General features: G+C 47.2%; 1 protein-coding gene across 1 annotated transcript in view; it reads left to right on the forward strand.

Annotated features, from left to right (window-relative positions):
- The window catches only part of UCK2 (uridine-cytidine kinase 2), a 122,187-nt gene that overhangs the window by 76,620 nt on the left and 28,923 nt on the right, over positions 1-16,644 (forward strand). The window contains exons 3-4 of the mRNA XM_085601540.1: positions 2,607-2,703; positions 8,997-9,139. Of these exons, the coding sequence (XP_085457666.1) occupies positions 2,607-2,703; positions 8,997-9,139 (240 nt within the window). The remainder of the gene's footprint in view (positions 1-2,606; positions 2,704-8,996; positions 9,140-16,644) is intronic.

Below are 16,644 nucleotides of genomic sequence, written 5' to 3' on the forward strand. Positions count from 1 at the left end.
GAGAGAGAGAGGTGGGCAGAGAGAGAGAGAGGTGGGCAGAGAGAGAGAGAGGTGGGCAGAGAGAGAGAGAGAGGTGGGCAGAGAGAGAGAGAGAGGTGGGCAGAGAGAGAGGGGTGGGCAGAGAGAGAGGGGTGGGCAGAGAGAGAGGGGTGGGCAGAGAGAGAGGGGTGGGCGGGTAGAGAGGTGGGCGGGTAGAGAGGTGGGCGGGTAGAGAGGTGGGCGGGTAGAGAGGTGGGCGGGTAGAGAGGTGGGCGGGTAGAGAGGTGGGTGGGTAGAGAGGTGGGTGGGTAGAGAAGTGGGTGGGTAGAGAAGTGGGTGGGTAGAGAGGTGGGTGGGTAGAGAGGTGGGTGGGTAGAGAGGTGGGTGGGTAGAGAGGTGGGTGGGTAGAGAGGTGGGTGGGTAGAGAGGTGGGTGGGTAGAGGTGGGTGGGTAGAGAGGTGGGTGGGTAGAGAGGTGGGTGGGTAGAGAGGTGGGTGGGTAGAGAGGTGGGTGGGTAGAGAGGTGGGTGTGTAGAGAGGTGGGTGTGTAGAGAGGTGGGTGTGTAGAGAGGTGGGTGTGTAGAGAGGTGGGTGTGTAGAGAGGTGGGTGTGTAGAGAGGTGGGTGTGTAGAGAGGTGGGTGTGTAGAGAGGTGGGTGTGTAGAGAGGTGGGTGTGTAGAGAGGTGGGTGTGTAGAGAGGTGGGTGTGTAGAGAGGTGGGTGTGTAGAGAGGTGGGTGTGTAGAGAGGTGGGTGTGTAGAGAGGTGGGTGTGTAGAGAGGTGGGTGTGTAGAGAGGTGGGTGTGTAGAGAGAGAGGTGTGTAGAGAGAGAGGTGTGTAGAGAGAGAGGTGTGTAGAGAGAGGTGTGTAGAGAGAGGTGTGTAGAGAGGGAGGTGTGTAGAGAGGGAGAGAGGTGTGTAGAGAGGGAGAGAGGAGAGGGAGAGAGGGGTGTAGAGAGGGGGGTGTAGAGAGGGGGGTGTAGAGAGAGAGGGGTGTAGAGAGAGAGGGGTGTAGAGAGAGAGGGGTGTAGAGAGAGAGGGGTGTAGAGAGAGAGGGGTGTAGAGAGAGAGGGGTGTAGAGAGAGAGGGGTGTAGAGAGAGAGGGGTGTAGAGAGAGAGGGGTGTAGAGAGAGAGGGGTAGTAGAGAGGGGTGTAGAGAGAGAGGGGTGTAGAGAGAGAGGGGTGTAGAGAGAGAGGGGTGTAGAGAGAGAGGGGTGTAGAGAGAGAGGGGTGTAGAGAGAGAGGGGTGTGGAGAGAGAGGGGTGTGGAGAGAGAGGGGTGTGGAGAGAGGGGTGTGGAGAGAGGGGTGTGTAGAGAGAGAGGGGTGTGTAGAGAGAGAGGGGTGTGTAGAGAGAGAGGGGTGTGTAGAGAGGGGTGTGTGGAGAGGGAGAGGGGTGTGTGGAGAGGGAGAGGGGTGTGTGGAGAGGTGTGCGGAGAGGGGGGTGTGGGGTGTGTGGAGAGGGAGAGGGGGGTGTGGGGTGTGGAGAGGGAGAGGGGGGTGTGGAGAGGGAGAGGGATGGGGGTGTGGAGAGGGAGAGGGAGGGGGGTGTGGAGAGGGAGGGGGGTGTGGAGAGGGAGGGGGGTGTGGAGAGGGAGAGGGGGGTGTGGAGAGGGAGAGGGGGGTGTGGAGAGGGAGAGGGGGGTGTGGAGAGGGAGAGGGGGGTGTGGAGAGGGAGAGGGGGGTGTGGAGAGGGAGAGGGGGGTGTGGAGAGGGAGAGGGGGGTGTGGAGAGGGAGAGAGAGGTAGGTCCCGAAGTTGCATTCTGAAAGTAAGAAAAAATTGGTTTTGATAATGCATTGTGAGCATGTAGTTTCACTGTAGCCGCTATGGATAAGGCGCATACCAGATATTGTCTGTTCCCAGAAGTCACCAAGGCATTTCAACTCTGTCTCAAGACACTCCTATAAACTAGACGTTCCATACATAGATAAAAGTCTATGCATCACGCGATATGGCAGACTGTGATGGTACGCCGCAGCGCATGAAATATATCACAAGCATTAGCCGCGCGGCCGTGAAAGTGATCGCAATCACCAGATGGCGCCGGGAGCAGCAGCAGCCAGCGGGAGAAGCGGGACGCGCTCTGTGGTGGGGGAGGAGCGCTGAAGCGCGCGCTTGGGAGAGCAAGCGAGAGGAAAGCCAGATGGGGCCTTATCGAGCGATGCAAGGAATACGCGTTACTGTGCGCATAACTGCACGCTCTAGGCCAGCAAAAGCTTGTGGTCGGATTTCTAAAACCCACTCACTAAATGGCTCGCCAGATCAGCGCATGCGCTGGCTCAGGCGAGACCTAAAAGAGCAGGAAAAACAATGTTCTTTCTCCTATGGAGTATTGAAACAAAGTAGTCCCCTAAATGTGAGCAGTAGGATTTGGTAAAGCCAATAGGTTTGACATTTGCCTGTAATGTGCACCCACGAGCTTTGCTCTGCATGCCATGCTTATTGAGGATGTGATTGGTTGAAGGCTCCTGCAGTCTGATTGCAGGGATTGTTGCTGGTTGTGTGTCCCGGGGAGTGACTGTGTGGCGACTCCCAGGCGCTGAACTTTCGAGAAGTACAAACTCAGTATATGGTCAGCCCACCCATCTCCCCATGTGCCACTAACCGCGACTCCTTCTTCCCTTTCCTCAGATGCCTTCGACAACGAGCTGATCGTGAAGACGCTGCGGGAGATCATGGAGGAGAAGACGGTTCAGATCCCAGTGTACGACTTTGTCGCCCACTCTCGGTAATAAGCCCACCTCAGCTTGCCGTTGATTACAGGGGGCAAATCCTCGGCCCTAATGACATGGTATGGGGCTTGCCGCTGCCCTCTGGGGATTCACTTATTCAGAGAAACTGTTGCAGCCCTAAGCCAAAGAGGGGTAGGGCTGAGAGTAAAGGGTGTAAAAAGGCAAGACTTTGGGCGAGAGGGCGCATTGTACCCTCTTTACAGAATTCAAAGTAACTCTGCCTTTGTTCTCTGCAAAACTTAAAGCATAGCTCCCGAATTTCAGGAATTGAATCTTCTCGTAAAACCCAAGACCCTTGTTTTGCTGAGAATCTTACTTAAACAGGGCAGCCAGCCCTCTGTGCGTCCTTTTTCTGCTTCCAGGCCCATCCCAGGACAAGAGACTCTTCGGCTGTAAACTCTATAGGATACTGAGGTACATAGAACACAGTCCAAAAAGTAACCTCCAGTAGCCCTGCAGAGTTGAACAGAGTTTTCTGCTCTGCAAAACCCCTTGTTTCATGGGAGTAAGACAGCAAAACTTCCAGAGTATGCACCTGGACACTACATGGGTATGTTGTCTGCAGTGTGCCAAATAAGGGATGAAATGCAATTGGTCATTAATTACTTTATTACATTTTATTATTGAAGTGATGAGACTAGATTTTTTATTGGGCTAAGACTTGCTCCCTCCCATCTTCCAAAAGCAGACGGCAATAGTGAGAATATGTGGTGCAAAAGTAATGCTGCTTCACATCTGGGGTGCGTATACACGATGCTAGTGCAACTGTATTCTGCAAATGTAAACTGCCCTTGCCGGATGAATCTGACTAAAGTAGCCATATAGAGCAAGTGTTTTGTGTGGCAGTGACTCAGCCCCTGCCAATCCCAACCCCCAAATTATTCTTGCCTGTTGTGGTAAGGTACTGAGCCTGGATGGAATGTCTTGAATGGCTGCATCACTGGATTGTTCAAATGTTTTATTTAAACAGATTGGCACATGTGCAAGGGAGCGCCGATAAATGGGAACTGGCTGTAGTTCGAGGTTTCAATGGGTTTAGATTTTTGATGTCTCGTACTGCATGTAAAACTGCATTTGCCCACACAGTGGATTAGTATAATGTGCTGTGGTTGTGTAGCATGGGCCTTTACATTCAGATAGGTTCAACCCTTGAAGGTGTCTTTTATAAAAGGTCCTGCAAGGAGGGAAGAATGCTGCTTCCTCCTCCCCTTCACCTGTGCTCGGTCAGTCCCCCACCTTGAACACCATGCGCCACACAAATTCGATTTTAAATCTAAGGGAATGATTTGCCTCCTATGCGCTGGCTCTTAAACTGTGGTGGATTTCAGGTCCTGGTATTTGCATCTCTCCTGTAGACCCCTACAAGTGGAACTAAACACCCTATTAAAAGGATGATTTAAATGACTGGAGTCAAAAGCTCCTTTTTAATTTGACACGTTAAAATTGTTGAATTTGCAGAGTTGTGTGTAAGCTTCCAGGACCTTACAGGATTTTCACTCCGATGGAGATCTCTGTGCCTCATTTAAGACTCTTGAGAGGACTGAAAACTTGTCTACATCCTTGCGACCGTTGCTTACAAAGATTACTCCTTTATCGGTAACCTTAACGTTTTTAATAGGAGGGCAATCTTTTTTTCTTCTCATTTAACACCCAAGCTACTGTTGCTTAAAGCTATAATCACTTTTTTGATCCCAATATTCATCTGTAAAGTCTTTCGTTTTGTTGTTAATTAATCTTCAAAAGCTAATATTTTTCTCAAATTCTTTATTAATCGGTTTCCTATCCTCTCTTTTAGCAGACTCAGCCAACGGTTTTCATCCCTTTATAGGGACTTCATCAGGGCCTAAAAAGTTACATATACACATAATCAGTACTTAACAATAAAATGGGACGATATTTTTTTTGTCTATTAAAACCTTTTTTTGTTTGTTTTATATTAAATACTTTTTCTATTTTTAAACAAAAAACAATTTGTACCTCAGGAATGTGTACAAGACACATTTCTGTAAACCCGATTCAAAATTGCCCAAATGTTAGTCAAGACTTTACGCTAAAATGTGAATACATCCTATTCATGCAAGTCCTACCCCTTTCGGAGATGGACTGTCCAAGATGAAGCCCACCCCTGAAAATGTAGCCATAGAGATGAGTAAAAAGGAAAAACGTGTATACAGCACATAAAGTAGTAATACAGGATAATGAAAGACTTTACAAATGAATATTGGGATCTAAAAATTGATTACAGCTATAAGCAGTAGAAGCTTGGATGTTCAATGAGAACAAGGAAACTTTTTTCCCATCCTATTAAAAAAACATTTACGTTCTATATATTGATTTTTGTGGACAGTTGGAACTCTAGGAGTGGGCATAGTATATTGAGAATCTACTTGGGATTTTGACCTGTGCGGTCTAAGGGTAGTTACTGCTACTTTTGGAACCGGTAACCTTAACAAATCACTTCTGTTGGTCTAATGTACACACTTAAATATTCTTCCATTATCACTATGAAATTCTTGTGTGAGCGGAGAGAAACCTTTACATTCATTTTCCTTCATAAAGAAGCCCAGTAACTGTGGCAGCTGTTATGGTATGTGTATTTGTATAGCTCGCGACTTGCCCACGAGGGTGTCCTGGAGCTGTATGGGCCGAGCCGGGGCTGTGTGAATGTCTTCAGTTTCTTGCGGAATTCAAGAACTGAGGAGGGCGCTCTGATGTGCAGGGGTAGTTTTTCTAGGCTTTAGGAGAAGGCACAGCGACTGGATGTGGGACTGTGTAAGAAGGTAGTGTGTGTGGGTGGGAGGGGAAGGGTTTGTGGAAGTCTGGCGGAGCAGAGGGGTCTAGTTGGTTTGTGGAAGTTTATGCTGTTGATGTATGGGAAGCCAGTGTTGGCACTGTGGTGTGCCTGCAGCACACTCTGGGCCCACTGAGATGCAGAGTTGCTTCACTTTACACCATGGCCCTGTTGAGTGTGGCTCTTGTGCACCAGTAAGCTCAGTTAACTGGTGCACAGCTTCCTGGTGCACAGTGGCTGAAGTGACTGCAGCAGCAGAAAGTCTAAAAATAATTTGTTGAACTTTGACCAGGTAGGGGTGGTGACTGGGTAGAGCACTGGATGGGGAAAGGCATTATTTAGTTAATGTACTTTCTGCACATTGGAAGCACCAGTGACACTTGAGTAACAAAGATTCTCCGATTTAAAATGTTTTAGAGAGGGCTGCTTGAGGGGCGAGAAAGTGCCCGAACCAGGAAAAGTTTATGGAAAGTACTGGACCCATACTAATAAACAGGAAAATGAATATGTTGGAACTCGGCTCCCGTTGCTTTTCTGTAACATCTACCCCTGAATGAAGGAACTATTCGTGGAGGGGCTGTCCTTAAATCGGCCCTGGATGCGTCCTTCAGTGCGTACATGGCCAGATTTGAAGAGAACTCCGTCCGCACCGCAGCTCCCATGGGTGACTTTTAGCCTTTTGCGCCCATTTCGACCAAGTGACCGGCATCTGTTGCAGGCATGCTTTAAATGAAATAATGGAGTAGCTGTTTGCTCCTGAGAAGTGCTGGCACTATCCCATCGAATGAAATTGCAGCGGTGCCGAGAAGTGCAGGTAATCTCCCTTTAATTTAAAGAAGTGCAGGCACTCAATACTGGGCAGCACCTGCTCATTTAAAGCACTTGTTGCAGAGTAAAAGGCTTTTAGTGCATCTTTTGTGGCAGCAAGGCTGTCTCACCTTGATAGTCTCCTTTGAAGGCCTTTCCATGCTCTCTACCATTTTTCATCCTTTGCCCTTACTCTTTCCTGGCCCCTCTATCTTTTCTTTTTAATGTTCTTCCCCCGCCCCTATCAGTTGCCTTCCTTTCCCTGTCTTTCTTTACTTCTGTGGTGACATTTCCGACCCCTAGCCTCCCACATGCAACCTGTTAATTACTGGCACCGTGCGGGGGCGGGCCTATGCAGCGCGCGCACGCAGCAGAAGGCCCAATGTGGAGGGCTCGTCAGACCCCTCTTACTCCCTTCAGCTACCCCCTCCCCCCCAGCACTGCATGCACCCAGAGCTCACACTAGATGTAGTGAGGGCCCTCTGTGGGCCTTTGGAGAAGCGCCCTGGGCGTCCGGCTGCACCTGCTCACACAAACGGCACAGTGGCCGTTGTCAGGGAAAAGAGGAAATGTGCACGGTTTCCTATTAGGCGGGGCACCCTGCGGCCTGGGTGGATGTGCTGGTACTGTCAACAAATATGTTCTATTAAAGTGCATATTTCGTAATCCTAGCAGCTTTTGATTCCACAACACTGCATCTAGCCCTACGGGTGCCCTCAAAAGTCGAGCATCCACTTCTGCCCTACATTTTGTTGTTTGGGGGGGCGGGGGGGGGGGGGGTTCTGCTGGAGAGGGGTGGGAGGGCATCTTGTGTAGGTGGGTAGGCTGCCAGCGAGACTTCTCGCTGGTATTCCTCATGCCCTGAGACTCTGGGAAGAGGGATGTTTCGGCCATTGCTGGCACACTCGAGGGACCAGGGTGCTACTGGTGGACGCCTGTCACTCTTGTAGCTGCTAGGCATTGCTTGGCACAGAACAGACTTGGCGCCTGTGTGCCAACCTCTACCTCCACTCGTGGTGCAAAAGTTCAGGTCCTGGCTGGAATAAACCAAGCTCTGTGTCCCTAGCCCGCCGCTCTTCACGAGGCCTGCAGCGATGGGAGAGGGGTGGGATATCCAATGGGTGCATGGGTGCTCTCTGTCTGACCTTCAGTCAGCTGGGATTTGGGCAAACGGCCAGCCTCAGTCCAGAGAGCTGGACTCTGGGTTTCCCTCCCTTCCTCGCTACGCACGTCCCCAGCGCTTACCCATGGATGCCCGCTCCAAGCCATTGAACGCCCATGCTTTGCAGCCTCTGAAACCGAATACTGCCCTTCCAAGTAGTTTGGCCCACATATCTAAGCTCTGTCCTCTTGAGTTTACTGTCGAGCATGATTTGGTGTGGCGGCCTCTGGATAAGAGTGAGGAAGTTGAGTGGGGGTTCAGAAGTGGGGGAGAGAGTAATTTATAGTGTCAATGAGGATAAACTAGTCCTCGGAGTTGGAAGGTGCAGGTTCCTCGTGGCATGAGAGCTGGTATGTGCTACAGTCTATGCTTACTTTATACAGCCCCCCTCCTATTTAAGAAAAAAAAAAAAAAAGCTTACTACCGAATACCAGGGCTGTCTAGGTCTTTGTTTCACCTCCTGCCTTTCTTCCACCAGCCATGCTTCCTGCTTCTATCGCACTCCTGTGGTTTCTTGCTCATCCCTGCCTTATGTGCGTGTCACGGTTTACCTATCTTTGTCTTCCACCTTCTTTCTCACTTTTATGCCCTTTTCTGTTTTGCTCTTGGTCAAAGTGGGATAAATCTGCCTCGGTCCCCAAGAATGAGCGCCTGTGACCCCCCCACTGGCACAAGTGAAGCGCTGACTGCGCTGCAGCAGCTGTGGTGTTCAGAAGCTGGAGGGCTTACACGCTTGGGTTTTGACAGTGGAGCTGTCAGACAAACCCGCTGCTTGCAATCTCCAAAGAGCGGGCTTCCGGTCCACCCCTCTCAACCACTGCCTTGCTGAAACCAGCGCGTTTCAGCCATTGGCTACTTTTTCACAAAATCTTCTCATCGCCAAATGGAGTATTTCTCTCACCTAATGCCATTAGCTGTTTTAAGTGTATCTCTCAGTCTCCATTCCAGTGTTCATATTGAACTGCATGAGGGACTATTACAACTAGGGAGCATTCATTCAATACAGTTTGCCTTTTTGGTTTTTTTCTGTTTCATGGGCTTGTGCTGCATATGTTGGCACAGCAAACCCAGACCTCTTGGTGTTGTCGATTGTTTTGGATGTTGAAACACTTGTAGACCTTGTGTGATCAGGCGAGTTGTTGAAATATTTAGTGGTGTGGTCTGGCGCAGCTGTTTGCAAGGGTCTGTGATGCAGTCCACAGGAAGCAATACACGAGCAGCAGGCTATAATGTGGTTATGGGTGCACCTTCAGTCTGCCATCTTATGCATGTGCTTGGAGATCTTCCCGGTATTAAAGCCACGGGGGGATGTGATTGCCTAGCAACAACTTCCGCATAGGATGCTCCGGCAACGTGGAATGAGGCTGTTCACGCCACTGCTTTATTTCTGCAAATATAAGGTGACATTCAGTAGGGCTGAGAGCCTGCAGCACTTGCCATCTTATTGTAATTACAAGGAGACCTAGCAACTAAACAAACAAAAGTACTAAAATATATTGTGTTGTTGTTTGTTTTCTGGGGTCCATAAGGAAAGAAGAGAGTATCACCGTGTACCCTGCGGACGTGGTACTCTTCGAGGGCATCCTGGCCTTCTACGTACAGGACATCCGGGACATGTTTCAGATGAAGCTGTTCGTGGACACTGACGCAGACACTAGGCTGTCCCGCCGCGGTAGGTGTTTGCAATACCTTTCTGCTGTTTGTCTGGAAGCGCTGTGAACTGTCTGGGCGCCTGTAGTTAACACACAAAATGTTGTATTCTGGTACCTCTGTCTTGCACCTGCTCCGATATAGATGGGAGCTTCGATTAGTATCTCAAGTTTGGCGGCTCTTACTCTGACATCCTGGCAGAAGAAGCACCATGCAGCCGCACCAGCATTCACCAACACTTGAATTAGCCACTGCTATAGAATAGAGTACTTGGGCAACTGTTTCCTCATTTGATTGACTTACTGTGATGGTAGGTGTGTTTGAGCCACGAGGGTAGCTGGAACAAAACATTTTGTAATGCAAGGATGTTGATAAAGTTCTCTCTTAATTTCTTGTACAAGACTGGCAGCTGTATGGGACTTTTTGAGTCTGGAAGCGAAACGCACTGTACTGGAATTTAGTGAGTAAGGGTGTCCCCTAGACAACCCCGTTGCAGTGCACACCATAAGCAAATGGGTGAACCCTACAGCCTGAGAAGGTTCCCATCTTCAGTAACTAGATGCAAGCTGATTGGAACAGACCCCTGTTTTTTCAATTTACAAAAAAGCATTAAATATCTTAAACATCTTATGTACTCTGGCATATTGAGTACATTCAGAACGAGTACAAATATTTTAGGTTCACATGCTAAGAAAATTATCAGGCACGTAGTCTTTTTTTCCACATAACACATCTTGATGAACGCAAACTGTCCAGAACAATACTAAAATCACAAACAAAGATACTGTTTGCTAAAGGAGGACTAGAAATCAGTGCATTTCTCTGCGCCGGCTGAGGAGAGCTCCACGTACCGTCTTACCTGTGCTTGAGAGCTCTATTCACAGTACCATCTCATGGGGGTGAGACGAGAGGTTTCTTGTAGGGATCTTCTCTCGGCAGCTTGGCATTCAAATACTCCAGTTTAACCCAAGTTCTCACTGTCCTCATTTCTGATGAAAAACCTTTAAGTAGGTCTTTTATTTTTCCATAAAAGAATGGAGTTGCGAGAAGCTGGCCTGGTATATGATGTCCACTAATGTAAGTGGGCACCTTGCACCTGTCCAGACAACCCTTATGGTGATTTAGGAGGTCTTAGACAACCTTAGAAGCTCTCTAAGTGGTAGCTGTGGAGAGCAGCCTTCAGGCTTAGTCCAGAAGGAGTGTAAAGCAGCTTGTTTTACCAGAATGCAATCCTATAGTATAGATTAAGTGAAAAAGAACCACACAAGGTATTTATAAAAATATGTATTTATTATAATATACTCTCTAACACGTTTAGATATCTCCTACCCGGAGATGATCACAATGCACACACAGTGCTTTAAATGGGTCGGTACTCTCCGGTACTAAGTACCGGCACTTCTGAATTTTCTGCCCTTGAGTACTGGAACTTCTACTTGGTCAAACAGAGTACCGGTACTCAAGGGGCAGCAACGCAGAAAGGAAATGGGTATGTGCTGAAATTAGAGCAACACAGCTGACAAGTCGGCCTGTTTTCGTGCAGCACTCTGATAATCAAGTGATAACTTGCACTGTACTAATTCGGCAGCGGACCCAGGCGCGCAATGCTACAGCTTCCTGGAAACACACACCGCCGCACCCGAATACTTCACAGGTCTTTAAAAGACCACCGACTTGCTAACGAGGCTTTGTTGATCTTTCACCCCTACTTAGAGACCCTGCATCTTTACTCTGCTGATAGCTGGAAGAATCAGCGCCCCCCCTCCTCCAAGTGACGCACTAGTACATCAGAGTATGCCAACACTTGTCTGAAGCCAGGTTGTAGGGAAGAGATGGTGACAGACACTGAGGCAGAGAGGGTGGGAAGGTTTTGTAATGCGAGGCCAGCGAATGTAACCATTTCTAAAAAAACAAAAGTATTGAATGCAGTTGACAGTTGAAATTGGTCGTTGCCAGTAGAAGACTGGTTTCAGAGAGTAAAGGCAAATAAGCAATCAATGAAGCCTGTTCCTCCATTATCAAATGTTGACAATGATAATCAGGTTTACTATTTTAAAGCAAGAATATTTTCTCAAGCTTCATTGTGCATAAGTGCTCGTGTGTCACTGTGCATGATTTTGCATGCATTAGTGTTGTCTTCAGTGTTCAGCACAGCAAATGCATAGCTTCCATCCCGAAAAGCCTTGTATTACCACAGTCCGGCGTGAAGAGCATGTAAAAGGGTTCGCTTATGGTAAGTACTATGTCACTCTTTCTCTCCCCAGTGCAGATATGTGTTTCATGCAGTGTCTCAACACAACTGTATTTTGTTTTAAAGAGGCCATTTTCTCTGGGTTTAATGGAGTGGCTCTGGGAGAGGCAGAGGTGGGCAAACCAACAAATAAATAAGGATAGCAAGTCCGAGTCGAATCAAGAGTCCGGCTTGGCTTGAAGAGCTCTTACATAAATCGAACCTTAAACATTGAAATAAAAAGTGTATTCTTTAACATGTGGAAGCATTTTACCTTGGTACATAAGATTACATAATCGCATTGAGAGGAGTTTATTAAAAGTGATAGTGAAGTTGGAAACTTTTGAGCGCCTACCATGACCACAATGCCACTAGTGAACTAAGAAGCGAATCAGTTCAAATGTGTACATTATATATATATATATATATATATATATATATATATATATATATATATATATATATATATCTACTGGCGGTCGCCAGTAGATAGTTATAGTTAGGACCGTGTTTCCATAGGAAATCCGCAACATTCTATTTGGAATAACTTTGGCGCCGGTTGACGAATCCTCGCGAAATTCTCAAAATAGGTGGGGCGCTCCGCTCCTACCCTGAAAGTCTCAGGGGGGATTCGTCAAGCGGGGGCTGAGAAAAAGGGGGGGTCCCAAAACGCGTTTTCCCCATGCAATTTTCCATAGGGACCTTTAGTGCAAGGTACAGCCCGAACGGCTGAACAGAATTACTTGAAATTTGGCAGAGTGGTAGTCCTCAGGTCAGGGATGTGCCTTTTGCAGGTCTGGTGTCAATCTGTTCAGTAGTTCCTGAGAAAATCAAAAGTAAAATCATATGTATATGTGGGCGGAGCCTAACCACACATCTCATCCTGAGATCTGATTGGCTGTCAGCACTTCATCCAAGAAGTGTTGGCAGCCATCTTGGGACCAATATACATGATAGCACCTCATTAAAAAGCATTGCAGTTAATAGAAGGTTTTAAGACTTTAGTTACCTTCTAAATCATTTGTTGATGGTACCATACTCATTTTAGGAATTGTGGTATGTTCTAAGGTGATTTCACCATGTGAAAAAGCCTTCTGCTGGGATATCATGATTGAGAGAAAAATATTTTCTCATGCTTTTCCCACAGAGGTTTGGAAGGTGATCGATCTATAAGCTAAACTGAGAGCTTATTTTCTGTAAATTCACATTATCTTTCTCAGTCATGTGAGAATGAAGTCTGACATTCTCAGTAAAACATGTACATCCAACAAGGGCAGAGACTGTCAGTTGATTCCTTTGTGTTCTACTGCAGCTTCCCAGAGTGTTCCAAAGAACAACTAGAGCGCTAACAGTCCTACTTATGATAAACGTATGGCACACCTGAAGCCATCTTGCTTGGATTAAAGTGGTAACTCTTAAAACGTTTAATTTAAAAAGGAACAAAATGAGGGGGTTCATTTTTCCATAAAAAGTATGATTAGTGCTGCAGAAATAAAAATTAGGGCACATTTTGAGTGACTTCTCAAATCCTCTTCTATTTCATTAAAAAATTCTGACATGCAGACTGAAACATGCACTTTCAATACCAGCAGCAGTTTTCCCTGGTGAGCAGTAGCTTTACTACAGTGATCTAATGAGCAAAAAGAGTGCTAACATTCTGAATTTATGGCAAATGTGTGACACATCTGAATGCCTTTGGAATCAAAGTAAAAAACTGAAAGTATTTCCTACTGAGGAGACTGCAGTAAACGAGGAAATTAAGAAACTTCATAACAAATAAGTCTGCCAAGATGGCCACCAGAGACAAAAGAGCCCAAATGTAGCCCAAATATCACCCAGATGTAGCCCAAGTATAGCCCAATGACAGAATGTCCCAGAGTGTTCTTAAAAACAACTAGAGCGCTTACTGTCTTCATTATGCCAAAAGTATGGCACACCTGAAGCCATCTTGATTGGAATAAACTGGTAACACTTAAAACATTTAATGTAAAAAGGAACACAATGAGGGGGTTCATTTTGCCATAGAAATTATGATTGATGCTGAAGAAAGAAAATGAGGGCACATTTTGAGTGACTTCTCAAATCCTCTTCTATTTCATTAAAAAATTCTAACATGAAGACTGAAACATGCACTTTTAATACCAGAAGCAGACTTCCATGGTGAACAGTAGTTTTACTACAGTGATCTAATGAGCAACTAGAGTGCTAACATTCAGAATTTATGGCAAATGTGTGACATATCTGAATACCTTCATGATGGAATCAAAGTAAAAAACTGAAAGCATTTCCTACTGAGGAGACTGCACTAGTACATCAGAGTATGCCAACACTTGTCTGAAGCCAGGTTGTAGGGAAGAGATGGTGACAGACACTGAGGCAGAGAGGGTGGGAAGGTTTTGTAATGCGAGGCCAGCGAATGTAACCATTTCTAAAAAAACAAAAGTATTGAATGCAGTTGACAGTTGAAATTGGTCGTTGCCAGTAGAAGACTGGTTTCAGAGAGTAAAGGCAAATAAGCAATCAATGAAGCCTGTTCCTCCATTATCAAATGTTGACAATGATAATCAGGTTTACTATTTTAAAGCAAGAATATTTTCTCAAGCTTCATTGTGCATAAGTGCTCGTGTGTCACTGTGCATGATTTTGCATGCATTAGTGTTGTCTTCAGTGTTCAGCACAGCAAATGCATAGCTTCCATCCCGAAAAGCCTTGTATTACCCCAGTTTTTTTTCAAAATCTCCCTCTTACCAAGTTCAAAATGTTCGCAAGTATGGTACATTGGATCATGGAAGGAAATGGGGTAGGGACATGGACTTGGATAACAGAGGACAGGAGGGACATGGAGAGGTGCACCAAACTGACCCTGCAGGGCAGGCATCAGGGTTTGCAGCAGCACAATACACCACACAGGGCATGCGGGACGGGAGTGCAGCACAACAATCCATAGAAAGCAAGAGGGAGGGGACAGGACCATGCACATGGACAACAGAGAACAGAGGGGCAAGAGGCAGGACCATAATGGACAGACAGGAGAGAAAGCTGCAGCATAACAGACCATAAAGGGCAGGAGGGATGGATCAGGGTCATTACAATGGAACAGACAAGCCAGGAGGGAGGGAGTAGGGGTCTGCACATGTAAACCGAGGGCTGGGGGCAAGGGGGCAGGGCAGGAGCAGCAAGATAGCCATGGGGGTCAGGCAGGATGGGCACTAGAAGCAAGACACACCATGAAGAGCAACAGTGAGACTGTGATGGCATACACACAGACCATGGAGGGAAGGTGGGAGGGGTTCAGGGGCAGCTAACTGACCACACAGGGAAGGTGGGACGGGCCATGGCAGCACAGAAGACCATGCATGGCAAGTGGGAGGGTTAGTGGTAGCACAATGGCTATGATGGGCAAGAAGGAGGGTGCAGGGGTATGCACAAAGGACGATGGAGGATAGAAGGGAGGGTCAGGACCTGTGCACAGACAAGAAAGTTCAGGGGAAGGGGCCTCACAACAGACCGCACGGGGCAAGCAGGAGGAGCAGTTGCAGCACAACAGACCAGGGAGGGCAGAAGGGTGTGGCAGTACAATGGACCATGTAGGACAGGAGGAAGAGGATAGGGGCATGGCATGTGGACAGGCAGGGTGGAGGTGGCAGGGACAGGTTACAGTCATCTGACAATGCTAGGCAGGTGGGAGGGGAGTGGCAGCTCAACAGAACACTCAGAGTAGATAGGAGTGGCAGGTCCATGGAACATGGTGGGCAAAAAGGATGGAGCAGGGGCATACACAAAGACATCGGAGGGCAGGGGGAAGGAGAATAGGGGCAGCAAGCTAAGCACAGAGGCTAAGCAGGAGGTCAATGATGGGCCATAAAATTGGGCAGTGGAGGGCAGGAGGAGTGGACTGGTACATCATGCTAAATGGAGGGCAGTGGCAGCACATCAGACCATGCATGGCAGGAGGGAGGAGGCTAGTCCATGGATTCAGACAACAGGATAGGGAGGAGGGGGATGGGGCAGCAAGCTAACTGTTCAGAGAAGGCGGGTATTAGGAACTTTATTGTTTTTAAAACGTGTGTCTGTGCGAACTACTTAAAATATGAACAAGTATGCAGCATAATCTCACTTTTATTCAGGAAGAAGAGGACGTTTGTGACTGACTCCGGGCTCACTTGGCAGAAACACCCCCTGACCCTCCACCCCCTATCGCAAAATGTAATGCCCGTGAAAAGGGTAGGTGAACACAGTGTTATATAGAACATAGTCCTGAGAGCACGATTGAAAATGAAAACTAGATATAGTGTATGTTATAAACTATGCACCAAAAAGTGTGATATAAGATGAACCGGGCGTGAAATATAATATGCAATACATTGTGCGCAATGACATTCATTGGAGAGCACGAGATAGCACCGGCACTAGCGCGTGCTATGCGATATGCGCCTTGGAGTGTAATATGCACAGGGCAGTGTTGTGTAACCTAACTAGTCTCTAAAGTTGTAATATAAAATATGTGCTGGGGGATGTAATGTTGCATATGCACTGTGACAAAGATATGGATCCCAGATTGTAATATGTATGGCATAGCATTGTACGTTATAACATAGGCATCGAGGAAGGCACGTTAGATGGGGCAATATAACCCGTGCGAAGACAAGTGTGGCATGACATATTCACGGGGTGGTGTTACAGTGCACATGGGCTAGAGAGTGTCATAGCATATGCACTAGCTAGTGGAATACAACACAGAGGTGTGTGGCACTCAGCAGGCAATGGTGGGTGTAACACAGCATTGAGCTCTGCCAGGAGCACGCTGTGACTCTCAAGTGATGTTCGTCCCCTTTCCAGAGAGTAAAATAAAAAGTATTACACATCCGGCAGTGGATGTGTGTTTTATTAACCGTGAGGGGGGTTTCTTGCATAGTTTTGGTCGAATTTTTGTCGAATCCCCTTTGAATGGCTTGGTGTGCATATGTATTAAATGTGCCAGTCAATAGCTACCTATGTTTGTATGAATAAACGACAAGGGTGTCTACCGGGATTAGGCACGGTAGGGCATCAGACATGTCAGAGCTTCACTAGTGGTGTAAATACATTCCACGTGGATTCATTGTATGCATAGTCGCCTTTTAATGAATATCACTCAAATCGTCATGGTGATAGGTACGTACGGTTTGTCCAGCATGTCCTAGGTGTGTCTATAAATATATATTTTTTTAAAATAATAAAGAACAGTGGCCGGCCCTGGGGATTGGGGTCAAAAAAATATAATTAGGAGACAGGCCCTGGGGGATGGGGTCATCCGG

Source organism: Triturus cristatus, chromosome 4_2 (genome assembly GCF_964204655.1).
Source record: "Triturus cristatus chromosome 4_2, aTriCri1.1, whole genome shotgun sequence".
NCBI classification, from domain to species: Eukaryota; Metazoa; Chordata; class Amphibia; order Caudata; family Salamandridae; genus Triturus; species Triturus cristatus.